At 31.2% G+C, this 15394-nt stretch overlaps 1 protein-coding gene across 1 annotated transcript in view; it reads right to left on the bottom strand.

Annotated features, from left to right (window-relative positions):
* Positions 1-15394, bottom strand: part of LOC107697122 (protein eva-1 homolog C-like) — a 45784-nt gene that overhangs the window by 12114 nt on the left and 18276 nt on the right. Inside the window, exon 5 of the mRNA XM_016497762.1 lies at positions 10532-10675. Within this exon, the coding sequence (XP_016353248.1) occupies positions 10532-10675 (144 nt within the window). The remainder of the gene's footprint in view (positions 1-10531; positions 10676-15394) is intronic.

The raw sequence follows: 15394 nt of genomic DNA on the forward strand, positions 1-15394 counted from the left end.
TAAGGGGCGGTAATATTATAATGAGATCCCTTTGCCACGTCACCAAGGGAGTGAAATCAGACGCGCTCGTTTTTCCAGACGCTTGCAGAAAAAGGCTTACCAAAACAAAGTTACTAGATTAATCTTTTTCATGTTTCCTTGGTTGCTAGATGCACCGGGGACCTGATTATAGCACTTAAAACCTGGAAAAGTCCTGGAAAAAACCTGGAAAATTTTCATGATATGTCACCTTTAAACACGCCCCCACATGTCTACGTCACGATGTGGGAAGATTTGCATAACGCCGCACAAATGTTCACACAAAGAAAGAAGGCGTAACTTTTATTCTCGCTGTAGTATTGTTGTTGCGGCCGCACATTTCCGTCACACGCTTGAGGTATTCGGCCAATCACAACGCACTGGATAGCTGGCCAATCAGAGCACACCTCGCTTTTCAGACTGATGAGCTTTGTAAAAATCGACGTGTTTCAGAAAGGCGGGGCATAGAGGAGAAACAATAATGTACAGTATGTGGAAAACAATGTGTTTTTTGAACCTTAAACCGCATACACATTTCATTACACAAAATAATGTTCTTTTTTTAGCAACGTCATATGACCCCTTTAATTATTGTACTTCAGCTTAAACAAAATGAAATTTAGAAATGCAACTAACCAGGCCCGGTTCTACGGGGTGCTAATGGGGGTTAAAAAATAGCATCAAAAAATCAATAGCACCCTCAGTTAATGATGTAATAATGGCATTTCATTGCAGATGTGGCAAACTATCCAGTGCTTTATGGTTCGCACTCTGGAGATCGGTTTCTATTTCAACATCTTTTGCAGCGTTGAGCGATGTAGACAATCACAGACATATCTGTTGATTTATTGAACCCAACAGCCAATCAGAGGTTTTTAAGTTAGAATTCACTCACCGCTCAAATCGCCGCAGTTTTTGTTCAGGTGTTGAGTTCAGCACAAATCAACTCATTATAACAAAGTGTAGACGCAATGTAAATAAGAGATGATTGTGCAGCATAGAGAACTTCATTGATTATAATGTAACTTTGTGAGATCGTGATGAACTAAGATGAGTGACAGCTTTTAGTGATTATAAAGGGAACGCCTAATTTAAGAAGCACCCTCAGTGAAAACTCTGGGCCTCCGGGCCTGCAACTAACTGATATAAAATACGTTTGTTTTTTTTCATATTTTATTTTATTTCAGTTAACATTTATTTTAGTTTTAAATAACATATATTAGAAATGTTGTCTTGGCAACTAACTGAAATAAAATATGTTTATGTTTTTTTCAGTTAACATTTATTTTTTATTTTTTTAGAAATGAGAAATGTTGCCTTGGCAACTACCTGAAATAATTTTTTTAAATACTTTTTATTTTTATATTTCTGTTAACATTTATTCTAATTTTTAAATAACAAAAATAGAAATAACTGAAATCAAATAATTCATGGCCAGATTAATCTGCAATGGAAAATAGTCAAAAGTCTGATTGTGTTAAAGTAGTTCCAGGTTAAAACAGCAGCGTTCAGAGGAAAATCCTCCAGGAAGATTTAAACTAGTGTCTTCCGGTCTACAAATAAAACCCAGAATCTTCAATAAGATGCATATACACAATATCTAATAGCAAGGAGTTAAAATGAGTATGAAATGTAAGCTAAGTCATTTATTTTTATATAGCGCTTTATATGATTGACTGTTTCAAAGCAGCTTTGTTAATGCTGTAAAAAACATTAATTCTGAAACAAATACAATTTAGTTACAAAGCAGCTCTAAAAAAGACAATAGTGTCATAATTCAGCTCAATTCAGTTCAATGTTGATTCAATTCAGTTCAATAATAATGTCAGTGTTGCAAAGTATCATTAACCAGCACAATTCAGTTCAAATTCAGATCTCATCTGAGAGTATCAGTGCAGTTACATCAGAAATATTTAACCCTTAAACTCTACCAAATATGAACAGAGAAACTCTGATCTGTATATCATCCGGTTCACTTACAGTAACCCGTGTACTAGTAATTTCACTGACTGAATGACTGATTGTCTGGTTGGGCCATTTTTAACTGGCTTCAGTGGTTCAAAAATAACCCGGCTCTCGAACAAGTCTAAACTGGTTCAGTTATGAATGTACCTGCTTGCAGAACAGAAGACTAGCTTATTCCTGAAGTAAATCTTCAGAAATAACACACACACACACACACACACATTATCAACTGATCATAAAAGCCTTAGTTTGGGTGTACTGACTGCAACACAGGCCCTTGAAAAATTAAATACAAATGAAACACGTGTGAGCTGAAGGTTATAAAAGTGGATTGATCTCATAACACAAACACGGTTCATATCTGTGAGGGAAACGCAAACTCAAAGCCTCTGTTTACAGTGAGCAGTTTTAATAAGCGCACACCCGCTGCGCTCGCATCTCACATGATTAAAAATAAAGCTGCGAATTCTATTGCTCTGTTTGGTGAAAACCAGCGCCAAACTCTCACTCCCGACAAATTAGTGTTAACAGGCACGAGTCTGGCCAATAAATCCACATACAGTGGGTACGGAAAGTATTCAGACCCCCTTAAATTTTTCACTAGGGCTGAGAGTCTCATGAACACATACTGTACACACAAATACACACACATGCTGGGGATATTAATGGAGTTGGGGGCCATTTAAAGCTGAGAACAACTGTTATAGATGATCATAACACAATTCTACACAACAACACACAATCATAGACAAACACAGTCAGTATAAGCAGATGGATTTAAGATTTTAATACGTGTTTTTAATGTGCACCAAGGCTGCATTTATGTGGTCAAAATACAGTAAAAACAGTAATATTTATTACAATTTAAAAGAACTGTTTTCTATTTGAATATTTTTCTAAAATATAATTTATTCCTGTGATCAAAGCTGAATTTTCAGCATCATTACTCCAGTCTTCAGTGTCGCACGATCCTTCAGAAATCATTCTAATATGCTGATTTGCTGCTTAAGAAACATTTCTTATTGTTATCAATGTTGAAAACAGCTGTGCTGCTTCATATGTTTGTGGAAAACATTTTTTTAGGTTTCTTTGATGAATAGAATGTTTTCAATTATTTCAACTAGAATTGTTTCAAATAAATATATTTATATAATATGCTTTATATGATAACTATATGCATATATAAAATACATTATAATTTAATGTTCAATTTAAATAAATCTTGCTGAATAAAAAAGTTCTTTATAATATATATAGCAGAAAGGATTACGGTAAGGGTTTGGCTTAGCCTGTATTCATTTAATTAGCTTTTGTAAAACAATAAAAGTCAAATAAATGTGGGTCAAAGTGATGTTTGCTAAAGCCAAGTAAACATGTGCGTGTGTCAGTTGGAACATGTTGCTATGCGGTTGCTAGGATGTTCTGGGTGGTTGCTAGGTGGTTGTTTACATAAAAAGAGTCCACAATCATCGTTCATGTCCATAGAAAGACCAGTTAGGCACCAAAATACAGTGGCTCATTTTATAAGGTTTGTTCAAATCACCAACTTCTGTGAGTAATAGTACTGGTGATGCTTTAGTGAACACGTCTAACACATTCAAACCCTCTCAAACTGTCACTTTATGAAGGAAAATCCCTCAGAGTGTATAAAAATCAGAAGCACACTTACGAACACATGATGGAAATCTGTTCCTCACACTATTTCTCCTGTTTTCTCTTTCCGTCTGTCCTCCGGTCAGCGTCTACCTGTGCTCACGTGTGTTCAGAGCCGCACACAGACGCTCGAGCCGTGAAACAAAACTCCACGACACTCCTCAAGAATCTCCTGTGACCTCCTGCCTTTCTTCCTTCAGCTCGTGTCTCCTGATTCACGGCTTTCTCTCCGGCGAGAGAGCAGCACTGAGCACCTCCATGAACATGGAGACACACATTTTTACAAAGATTTATTCTGACTTTTCTCTCGTTCTCTCACCCACTCTCTCTCTCTTAGACACACACACACACACACACACACACACACACACACACAGGCGGTGAGAGGGGCTGGAGTTGCGCTGGAGGGGGCGTGTAGGTTTGAGTCAGTGTGTGTGAGACAAAGCCAGACAAAAAGCAACAGGAAATGACATTAGAGCTTCATTCAGTGGAGATTGTGGCTCTGGATCTTTGATCTCTCCCTCTCTCTTTCTCTCGCTCACTCTGATGTTTCTTTGATTTTAATCCAGAAAGGAAAAACACAGCCAATTTAAAATTAAAGGGACAGATCACCTAAAAATGAAAAGTCTGCCATCATTTACTCACCCTTACTGTATGTCGTTCCAAACCTGTATGACTTTCTTTTCATCCTTATAACACAAAATGAGAAAGTTTGAAGAATTGTGCTGGTTGCTCTTTTTAATGCAATTACAATAAATGGTGACTGAAGCTTTCACGGTTTAAAAAGGACAATAAAACGAGCGTGGTCCATATGATTTGTGCACTATAATTAAGTCTTCTGAAGTCATATGATAATTTTGTGTGAGAAACAGACCAAAATGTAGTTTTTGAAAATCTGTTCTAGCTCGTTTTAAAGATTTCATGAGAGAACAGCACTGTACTTGTTAACTAAAACTAAAACTAAATCTAAAACTATTAAAAAAAGTTTTCTTTAATTGAAATGAAGCAAAAATTAAATAAAATATAAATATTAGATAAAACAAAATAGGAAATGATGGCTTGGCAACTAAATGAAATAAAATAAGTTTAAGTTAAAATACTAAAATGATTAAACCTGAAATAAAAATGAACTAAAGCTAAACAGAAATATAAAAAAGTAATAAAAATGGCAAAAGCACAAAATTCCTGAAACTTAAACTAAAATTAAAATGAAAACTGAAAATATAAAAAAATAAAAGCTCATTCAAAATATTAAATACTATAATAGTATAGGCAAGGCAAGGCAAGGCAAGTTTATTTATATAGCACATTTCATACACAAATTCAAAGTGCTTTACATAAAAGAAAAGAAAGAAAATAATCACAACAATAAAACAAGGAATTTAAAAACTTTGAAAATGATTAAAAAATTGATTTAAGAGGTTTAAAATACATAAACCTAAATACATAAAATACAGTGCAATCAGTTCGGACATCGCACAGTGCTCATTCAGTAAATGCACAGCTAAACAGATGAGTTTTGAGTCTGCATTTAAATGTGACTAATGTTTTAGCACATCTGATCTCTTCTGGAAGCTGATTCCAACTGCATAGAAATAATACTACAGTATAGAAATAATACTAAAATGACACTGTGAATATTATATGAAAAACGTACAAAAATTAAATGAAAGTTAGAAATGTTGCCTTGGCAACTAACTGAAATGAAATAAGTTAGAGTACTAAAATTACCAAAACTTAAATAAATGAAAGCTATATAGAATAAAAAAAATAAATAAAAAAAACTATAAAAGCACATAACAAAATTGCTAAAACTTAAAATTAAAATGAAAACTGAAAATATAAAAATAAAAGCTAATTCAATATATGAAATACTATATTAAATACAAAATATGAAATACTAGTATATAAATAATGCTAAAATAGCACTATGAATATTAGATGAAAAACTTATAAAAACTTACAAAAAGTAAATAAAGATGAAAAACGTTGCCTTGGCAACCAACTAATTAAAGCTAAATAGAAATATAAAAAACTAATTAAAATGGCGAAAGCTGATAACAAAATTCCTAAAACTTAAATTAAATTGAAAACTGAAAATATAAAAATAAAAGATATTAAATACTATAACAGTATGTAAATAATACTAAAATGACACTGTGAGAGAAGCATTTGTGAACGAATCATTCTTTTGAGTGATGAATCCGTTGATTCAGTTCACAAGTGAGATGAATGGACTTAATGATTCTTTCACGAATCTCACTGAATGATTAGCAGCTCACTGGAGGGGACGATTGTGTGAATAACAACTTACATTTCAGTTTGTTCATCATAAGATAACATTGCATAACTTCAGAAGACTTGAAATACATATGGACCACTTTTGTGATGCTTTTGAATCTTTTTGTGAAGTTTGAAAGCCTTTGTATATATTTTCAAAAGTGACCAATGGATTATCTTAACTTTCTTCATTGCACATTCTACATGACCAGTTTAAAACAGTTAAGTGTGTGTAAAAAGTTTATAAATGACATCGTGAATATTTCAGACCCAAGAAAATCAATCAGGAGGCCAAAAACGGCCACGAGAGCCGATCAGCGCACAAACATTCACACAATCCTCCTGTGTGGCGTTTGACACAGTCAGTGCTGGATTAAAGCCTGCTGCTCTCTTATTGGCTGATCCGCAGCTATGTAGTTGACCTCTGACCTCTGACCTGAACATGCTGCCCTCACACTGCCGGTATCCCAGCATGCTGTGCTCTCTCTAAAACACTGCCGCACTTCCAAACAGGAAATAAATCTCTTCAGCTCCTCCAAGTGTCTTGTAACTTTCAAAATATCAAACACAGAAATCATGGAACTGATCTGAGCATGTGCAAACAGCGCTGGCACCGTGTGTTTGGGTCGCACAGCCAATCAAATTCACTGCCTTTTAAGGGCAATGGTGTGCCGCAATAGACCAAAACACCTCCGCTCGCTCTCTCGGGTCACATGATCCGACTGGTTTCTGTCCATTTCTCCTGAGCTGAATGCTGTCAGTGGTTTTGAAGACATTAGTCATGCTCATTTAACTCAAATTCTCTGTCAGTTACACTAATGGAGCCACCAATATGAACCTCATAACCTGCAATCTATCCACAATTCATCACAATCATCACATTTCTCCGTTTTCACTGCTGAAGAAAAATGCTTTACTTAGCGTTACTCGTATACCTTTTGCTTTAACAACTTTACAAATAAAATATAAAAATAGTATTTTATAAAATGCCTTTTATACATAAAATATATAAATAATATTTCTTAAAAAATATTTTTTATAATTATTTTAGTTCGATAAATGAACATGCTTACAAATACATTTTAAAGTAAACAAATACATTAATTAATTAATTAAACAATTGTAATATAGAAAATATATAAACGAGTAAATAAATGCAAATATTGTATATACATAATATATAAGTATTTTATAATAATTTATAAATATTATTGATTCAGATAGTTGTCATTTACAAGAAATTAGACAGGAAACGGGTCAAAAACTCTTCCTGAATATTTTTTTATTATTATTTTATAAAATATTTAATAATACATTTTAATAAAAAAATTAAGAACAGTATATTATTTAAATGAATATTTATATTTATTTTACAATAAATATGTATTATATTAATATATTTATTTTACTTATAAATAAATATATTAATTTATTTATAACATATTTATATATATATTAATATTATTTATTAATTTATAAGTAAATACATACAATAAACACATTTAATATATAAAACAAATGAATAAATAAATATTTATGTTACAATCATTTATATAAAATATTAATTTAGAAATAATTAATAAATAAAATGTATAATATCATAAAGCTTTGTGTGTTTTAATGATTTATTTAATGGCTAAAATAACAGAAATACACTAAAATAGTTTATTCATATATTAATTATTCTAAATAAATATTTCATAAATAAATAAATAAATATTTTATTTTATTTTATTTTTTTTTTTTAAGCTTTGACTCCTCAAGGGAGACTTGGTGTTTTATCAGATTTCTGGGAGAAGAAATAGTTAATTTGAGTACAAGGAAAGTTTCGGTCGGGCCTAACTGACATTCAATCACCTTGAAAACCTACAAAAAAACTACATTCATCTGATTTGAAGCATAAACACACGCAAACTGAAAGCACACGGAAAGCTGAGAAACTTGCTTTTATCTTACTGTAACATCCTAACCGTCGAAAAACTAGATTCCATGATTATATGTTCAATCAACGTCATTAAATCCTCACAATCACTCACACATGAGCATATGAGTTTGGTTTTCCATCTGAAATCATAGCTGACCTCTGCTCTTAAACAAACACAAAACGAGTAAATAAATGCAAATATTGTATATACATAATATATAAGTATTTTATAATAATTTATAAATATTATTGATTCAGATAGTTGTCATTTACAAGAAATTAGACAGGAAACGGGTCAAAAACTCTTCCTGAATATTTTTTTATTATTATTTTATAAAATATTTAATAATACATTTTAATAAAAAAATTAAGAACAGTATATTATTTAAATGAATATTTATATTTATTTTACAATAAATATGTATTATATTAATATATTTATTTTACTTATAAATAAATATATTAATTTATTTATAACATATTTATATATATATTAATATTATTTATTAATTTATAAGTAAATACATACAATAAACAAATTTAATATATAAAACAAATGAATAAATAAATATTTATGTTACAATCATTTATATAAAATATTAATTTAGAAATAATTAATAAATAAAATGTATAATATCATAAAGCTTTGTGTGTTTTAATGATTTATTTAATGGCTAAAATAACAGAAATACACTAAAATAGTTTATTCATATATTAATTATTCTAAATAAATATTTCATAAATAAATAAATAAATATTTTATTTTATTTTATTTTTTTTTTTTAAGCTTTGACTCCTCAAGGGAGACTTGGTGTTTTATCAGATTTCTGGGAGAAGAAATAGTTAATTTGAGTACAAGGAAAGTTTCGGTCGGGCCTAACTGACATTCAATCACCTTGAAAACCTACAAAAAAACTACATTCATCTGATTTGAAGCATAAACACACGCAAACTGAAAGCACACGGAAAGCTGAGAAACTTGCTTTTATCTTACTGTAACATCCTAACCGTCGAAAAACTAGATTCCATGATTATATGTTCAATCAACGTCATTAAATCCTCACAATCACTCACACATGAGCATATGAGTTTGGTTTTCCATCTGAAATCATAGCTGACCTCTGCTCTTAAACAAACACACTCTCTTCTGTCTGTTTTCACAACCAAACCACACGCTTCCTAAACACCATAACTATGACTGCAATAAGAACCATTTGTAAAAGTACAGAAACACAACCCTTTATAGTCTGTGACATGTATTTAGACAGACAGATGAACTGTTCTGATGTCTGGTCTGGATGTGGGTTTTGGACTGATTAAAAAAGAAATCCTGAAACCCTGCAGAACGATCAACACACACAGTATTACTGCAACTGATAATACTGACACAAAAACAGTGTTATTATAGCTCACTCAATAGTGAGGGTAAGTGATCTGGACAAATCTCTAACTCCAAGTTATAAACTAGAGTTTATATAGAGTTCAAATAGTGTTTTAGCACAGGATTTCTACTACAGGCATACTAATACCAAACACACAGACAGACACACGCACGCGCACACACACACACACACACACACACACACACAAGAGAAATCATGAATAGTCCAGCTGTAAAGGTTCAGAATGAGTGATCGCTGCACTCTAGTGTTTGAACAATGTCTCTAACTGCAGAGGAGAAACTCATAGCTCTGTAAATTTAGTCATGTGCGTTACAGTAATTGTATAAAATCATGTTCAGGTAACACAGAACAGGTCATTTAAGAATCATTTGTATTTGAGTGATTCTAAGAAAACTGTTACAATGTAGCTCAGAAAATGAGTTTTGAGCTCATTTTAATTCAACATTTAGCCACATTTTACTCTTATTCCTTCAAACATTTTATGTAATAAAAATGTGGCATGAGTGAAATTTTCATAATTTAGGGCAGACTACAAAAATATTAAAGGCTGCCAGATATTCGTAATTTGAGAGAAATTTGTTTTTGTTCTAATTAAAAAAATAAAGAAATTGTAATTTACTAATTAATTGCAATTAATATTTAGATTTGTTTTATAACATATTAACATATTAATTATTTATTTTTAGATTAGAATTTTAGATAAAGAAAACATTTTAGATATGAATAAACAATACTTTCAGTGTATTTCTGTTGTTTTAGTCATAAAATAATTAATTAGAAGCAACACATGAAAAGCTTTATTATATTACATTTAAAATATTTTTGTTCTAATTAAAAAATAATAATAATTTAATCATATTTATTTATTATATTTTATTTATTTGTATATTATGTTTTTTATTTATTAATAAATAACATGATCAAACAATACTTTTAGTCATAAAATCATTGAAAGCAACACACGATAAGCTTTATTATTATAATATATCATATATTTATAATTTGAAATAATTCATATTTGTGTAATTTATAAAAATAAAATTTTTATATGTTTTTTTGTAAATATTATACATTTTAAATATTTTGTTCTAATGCCAAATCAATTAAGCAATCAAAAATATCTCCATCACTTTATAATAACAACTTTATATTTCATTGCTCAGACATGGTTTGCAGCAAAAAAATAAAAAAAACACAGAGTGAGCCGTTTCTCAGTGTAGTACAGTTAATAATGGTGTATCAGGATGAGTGCTGTAACACAGGCGACGTGTTGAGGTGTGTAACCCACCGCAGGTGTGGATGATGCTGAGGTATTTGTGGGTGCCGTGGTAACAAGGGTCGCCAAACTCTTGTGTCGAGGCACGGACCACACAGGAGCGTTTCCCCTGGCAACGTGATGTCATCACCTGCAGAGCCACATCTGACGAGCAGTCTGGAATCACATGACACGTCAGGTGAGAGCTCAGCACACACACACACACACACACACACCACAGACGTTTACTGTTTATGTATACTGTATATAAAGCTAATTATAATGACTGACAAAAAAAATCATTTATAAATCATTTCTCCAACCGGAGATGTTCTTGATTGTTCCAAACTGGAGCATTTGTCACTTCCAGACACAGTTTTTCCAGTAAATTATAGCTAAGTATGAACCAGTGCTCTTTTACACCGTGTCTTCACTGGAGGCGACAGTTATCGTGTCGCACCACAACAGCTGAAGGCTGTCTACACTGGACATGACAAAGCCACAATTAAATCATCTGTACTTTGTGTCAGTACGTTATAAATAGAAGGAGGCATCAGTTTACTGTTGGGGATTTGTACTGATTCTAATGTGTTCTTTTGTTGCGTCGCACCGCTTGCATCCGGTGTAGACATGGTGTTAGTATAATTGAGTTTGAATTATTAGTTCTGAAAAAATAACTGAAAGGAAATATTTAGAACTAAAAAAAACCAATAAAAATGACAAAAGCAAATAAAATTACAAAAAAAAATTTATATCATTAAAATAATATATATAATACCATCACTGTTTAAAATAATCTATTGATATTTTGTATTAACATAATTTTAGTGCTGTTTTAGTATTACTGATATACTGATATATATATATTATAGTTTTTGTTAATAGTTTGAATTAGTAATTTTTTATTTTCCAATTTCATTTAAGTTTTCACGGTATTTAAGTTTTATTAATTCAGTTGTTTTTGTCATTTTATTAGTTAAAAAAAAAAATCTATATAGTTTTTAATTTTTATTTCAGTTTTAGTTTGTGTTATTTTAGTACATCACATTAAACCATGTTGTTATAATTAACTAAAACTAACACTTTAGCAAAAACTAAGCAAAATCATCCAAATCATCCATTGAAATAAAGCTGAAATCAAATTAAATTATATATTAAATGAAAAACTTAAACATAAAGAAAATTACAAGTGAATAAAATTGCTAGCTGAAATAAAACTAAAACTGAAATAAACTAAGAAATAACTGAAAAATAACTGAAATTAACAAATTAGAACCATTTGGAAATTTATTTAGAAATGTATTTAGCAAATATGACAAATCACATAACAAAATTACTAAAAAAGTACCATTGAATACATTATTATAGTTTTATTAATAATTTGAATTAATTATTTTTTCTATTTTTCATTTTAATTAAATTTTTTTTTTAAATATGTGTATATTATTTAACATTTTTATTTCAGTTTTAGTTATTTTAGTACATCACGTTAAACTAAACTTGGCAACTATAGCTGAAATAAAATACGTTTTACATTTTTACTTTATTTCAGTCAACGTTTGTTTTAGTTCTTAGTTTTTATTTTATTTTTTAGCTTTAGTAATGAAGTATGAACAAGTGGTACCGTCACAGCTCTGCATAAATAAAATGTTTTATCTGAAATTTTACTTTCACACACACAGAACAATGAAACCACACAGATGAACATCAAACAGATTGAATACACAAGCACACAGCTTTCTGCAGACAGACGATACGAGACGCGTGTGTGTGTGTGTGTGTGTGTGTGTGTGTGTACATGTTTGAGCTTGTCGTACGCCCGTCATTGTGTCTCTAACACTTGATTTCATGGATTCTGCAGGTGAAGATGAAACTGCAGCCGCCGGCAAAATGATCACATAAACACACTGCGTGTTCTTTTAAAACATACTTGACTTTCAAAATGCCCTATAATTATATCATTTAGTGAAAGTACTTCAAATCTTTAATATGTTGCTATTTCAGTGCTGCTTTTCTTCTGAATTTGAGAGATTTGATGCCGCCAGCCTGACAATCTGCAGGTTATTTGATCCTCAAAAGCATTCGCTGTGTCTTGTTCAAACCACTTCATTTCCCAGTGGACTAATCATGCTTTTATTTCAGGAAATTGCACAAAGTTGGCGAATCAGATTAGAGCTGGCAAGATCGAGAAGGTGCTTTCCAGTTCAGTGTGTGTCAGTGAAGTCAACAAAAAGTGGAAAATATCAATATATATGAAAATTAGAAATGTTGTCTTGGGAATTAACCGACAACTTTTAAGCACTAAAACTACTAACTGAATAAAACTAAAAACTAAAAATAAATAAGACTAAACAAATTAAAACTATTTAGAAATACATAAAAAAACTTGAAAACATTTTTAAAAAGTACATGACAATTACTAACACTTAAGCTAAAATTAATTAAAAATTTAAATGAATAACTTCTAGTATTAAAAAATTATATATAAAAATACTGTAATGCAATGTTCAATTTTTTTAATAAAGTCATTTATATATTTTGAATGAATTAGACATTGTCTGGTTCACCTGGAATATATATTATATATATGTATACTAGTAATATTGTAGTAGTAGTAGTATACTGTAATACTAGTATTTACAAGAATTATATATATATATAAACGGTCTGGATAACTTGGTATAAATTAATAAATACATAAATATTTTTGTTCTAATGGGGGAATGAAATGTTTAGAATGAATTACAGTTAAAATAAACTATGTATGAACTATTAAGAAATTACTACTACTTTACTATATATATATATATATTTTTTTTTTTAATTTATTAATTTATTTATTTTTTTTACCTGTCTGCATCACCTGGAATAATAATAATAAAATGTAGATTTTCTAGATGCAATCTGTGCTCATAAACACAATGGCATATAAAGAGAAGTCACACAGGATTATGAGAAAGGTCAAAGTTCATCACCTAGCCTCATTGGTTAAAAATGCATCTGTCCACTAGTTAGAGGTTAATAAAGAGAATCTGATTGGGTCTGAATGAGACCAGAACCAGTGACAGAAATGCAGAAGTGACACAGAACACCCACAGAGAGAGAGAGAGCGAGAGAGAGAGAGAGAGAGAGAGAGAGACATTTACAGATCCATTAACACAAAGCATGAGTTCAGCTCAAAGCATCACTCACTGAAGATCTGAGGAGCGGAGACACATCGTCATCTCACGACTAATGGCTTGAACAAATGTCAGAGGTGAAAGGTCACGGAGTCGTGTTAGTAAACAGGGAGCTGCTTGCTGATAGAAATCTGATTTATGAACGGTATAACCAGCCAGTGTTGTGTGTTGTGTCCCGCTGGGACACATTGCCTGTCTTACACTGACGACAGACCGGGATCTGCACAGATCTAAAGCTTCTTCTGATGCTGCACTGGAGATCTAGTTCTGCTTGAGTGCGTCCAGAAACTGGATCCATGTGAGAGAAAAACCCCGGGGTCACTTCAGTCCTCCATCACAGACAAATCTGAGTTTACAGCTCTGTAAGAGGTAAATATGAGGCGTGGGAACTGTACAGAAACACATGGAGGACGTGCACTTTGTGTTTCTGTCATGTTGCATTCAACATTGATAATAATCAGAAATGTTTCTTGAGCAGCAAATCAGCATATTATTATGATTTCTGAAGGATCATGTGACACTGAAGACTAGAGTAATGATGCTGAAAATTCAGCTTCGCATCACAGGAATAAATTACATTTTAAAATATATTCAAATCAATATATTGTAAATTGAAAAAATATTTAACAATATTACTTTTCTTACTGTATTTTTTGATCAAACAGATACAGCCTTGGTGAGCAGAAGAGATTTCTTTCAAAAATATATTTTTTTGAAAACTTACCGACCCCAAGCTTTTGAACGGTTGTGTAAATATAATTCAAACTAATCAGAAGCAGGTCAGTGTCATTCACTCACAATATGCACATCTGTCATCATGATTCACTTTATTAGCAGATAACATTAACTAAATATTCAGATGGAGATCTAAAATTCATAACATAATTGGTATAATTATTCCCATTAATTACTATTCTGTAAAAAAAAAAAAAAAATTAAATGATTACATTTCTGAAACATTTAGTTTAATAAGAAAACTATTAGAAAAGATCAGGAGCACTGAAAAAAATGGTTTTCACTATGAACTTAAGTTAGTAAATTTCACAAATAATTTTAATCAACACATTGAATTAAACTTGAAATTTTGAAGTAGAAAGACTGAAACAGTTTTTTCTTGTAAAATGCATTCAAATAATCTTTCTTTTATTTACAACATTTTTTACAGTGAGGTATTATGGAAAAACAAAAAAGTGTTGTGTAGACTGCTCAATATAAAAACTAAAAAATAAATATAAAACTATAAAAAATATTTTGAAAGTAATTCTAGAGAAAATGTACTATTTCTGTAATAAATAATCAGACAACAGAAATTCTCTAACTCTGTGGATGGTGAAAAATATTAACCAATATTATCACAGCTCACTTGTCATATTCCATTCAAATTCTGATGTACTGTAACAAAAAATCAATTCCTGTTTTACTCAAAATGTGTAATATAGATAGACCAGTCTTAAAGTTCTGACTGATTTGGTTTTAATGGCTTTAATGACCTTTAGCTCTCACAGATGGAGATTCTTGAGCAGCTTCTGGTGAAACACTCTCAGTCTTTACATGACAGGACGTCCAGAGAGAAAGACAGACCCCATTAACCCCGCCATTGAGTCCAGTGTCAGAGTGATTAGTCGAGCACTGCTTAAGAGGGTGGTGTTTTCTCTCTCTCACACACACAGACACACACAGACACACAGACACACAGACACACAGACACACAGACACA

The sequence above is a fragment of the Sinocyclocheilus anshuiensis genome, unplaced genomic scaffold (genome assembly GCF_001515605.1).
Source record: "Sinocyclocheilus anshuiensis isolate Anshui unplaced genomic scaffold, SAMN03320099.WGS_v1.1 scaffold38, whole genome shotgun sequence".
NCBI lineage: Eukaryota > Metazoa > Chordata > Actinopteri > Cypriniformes > Cyprinidae > Sinocyclocheilus > Sinocyclocheilus anshuiensis.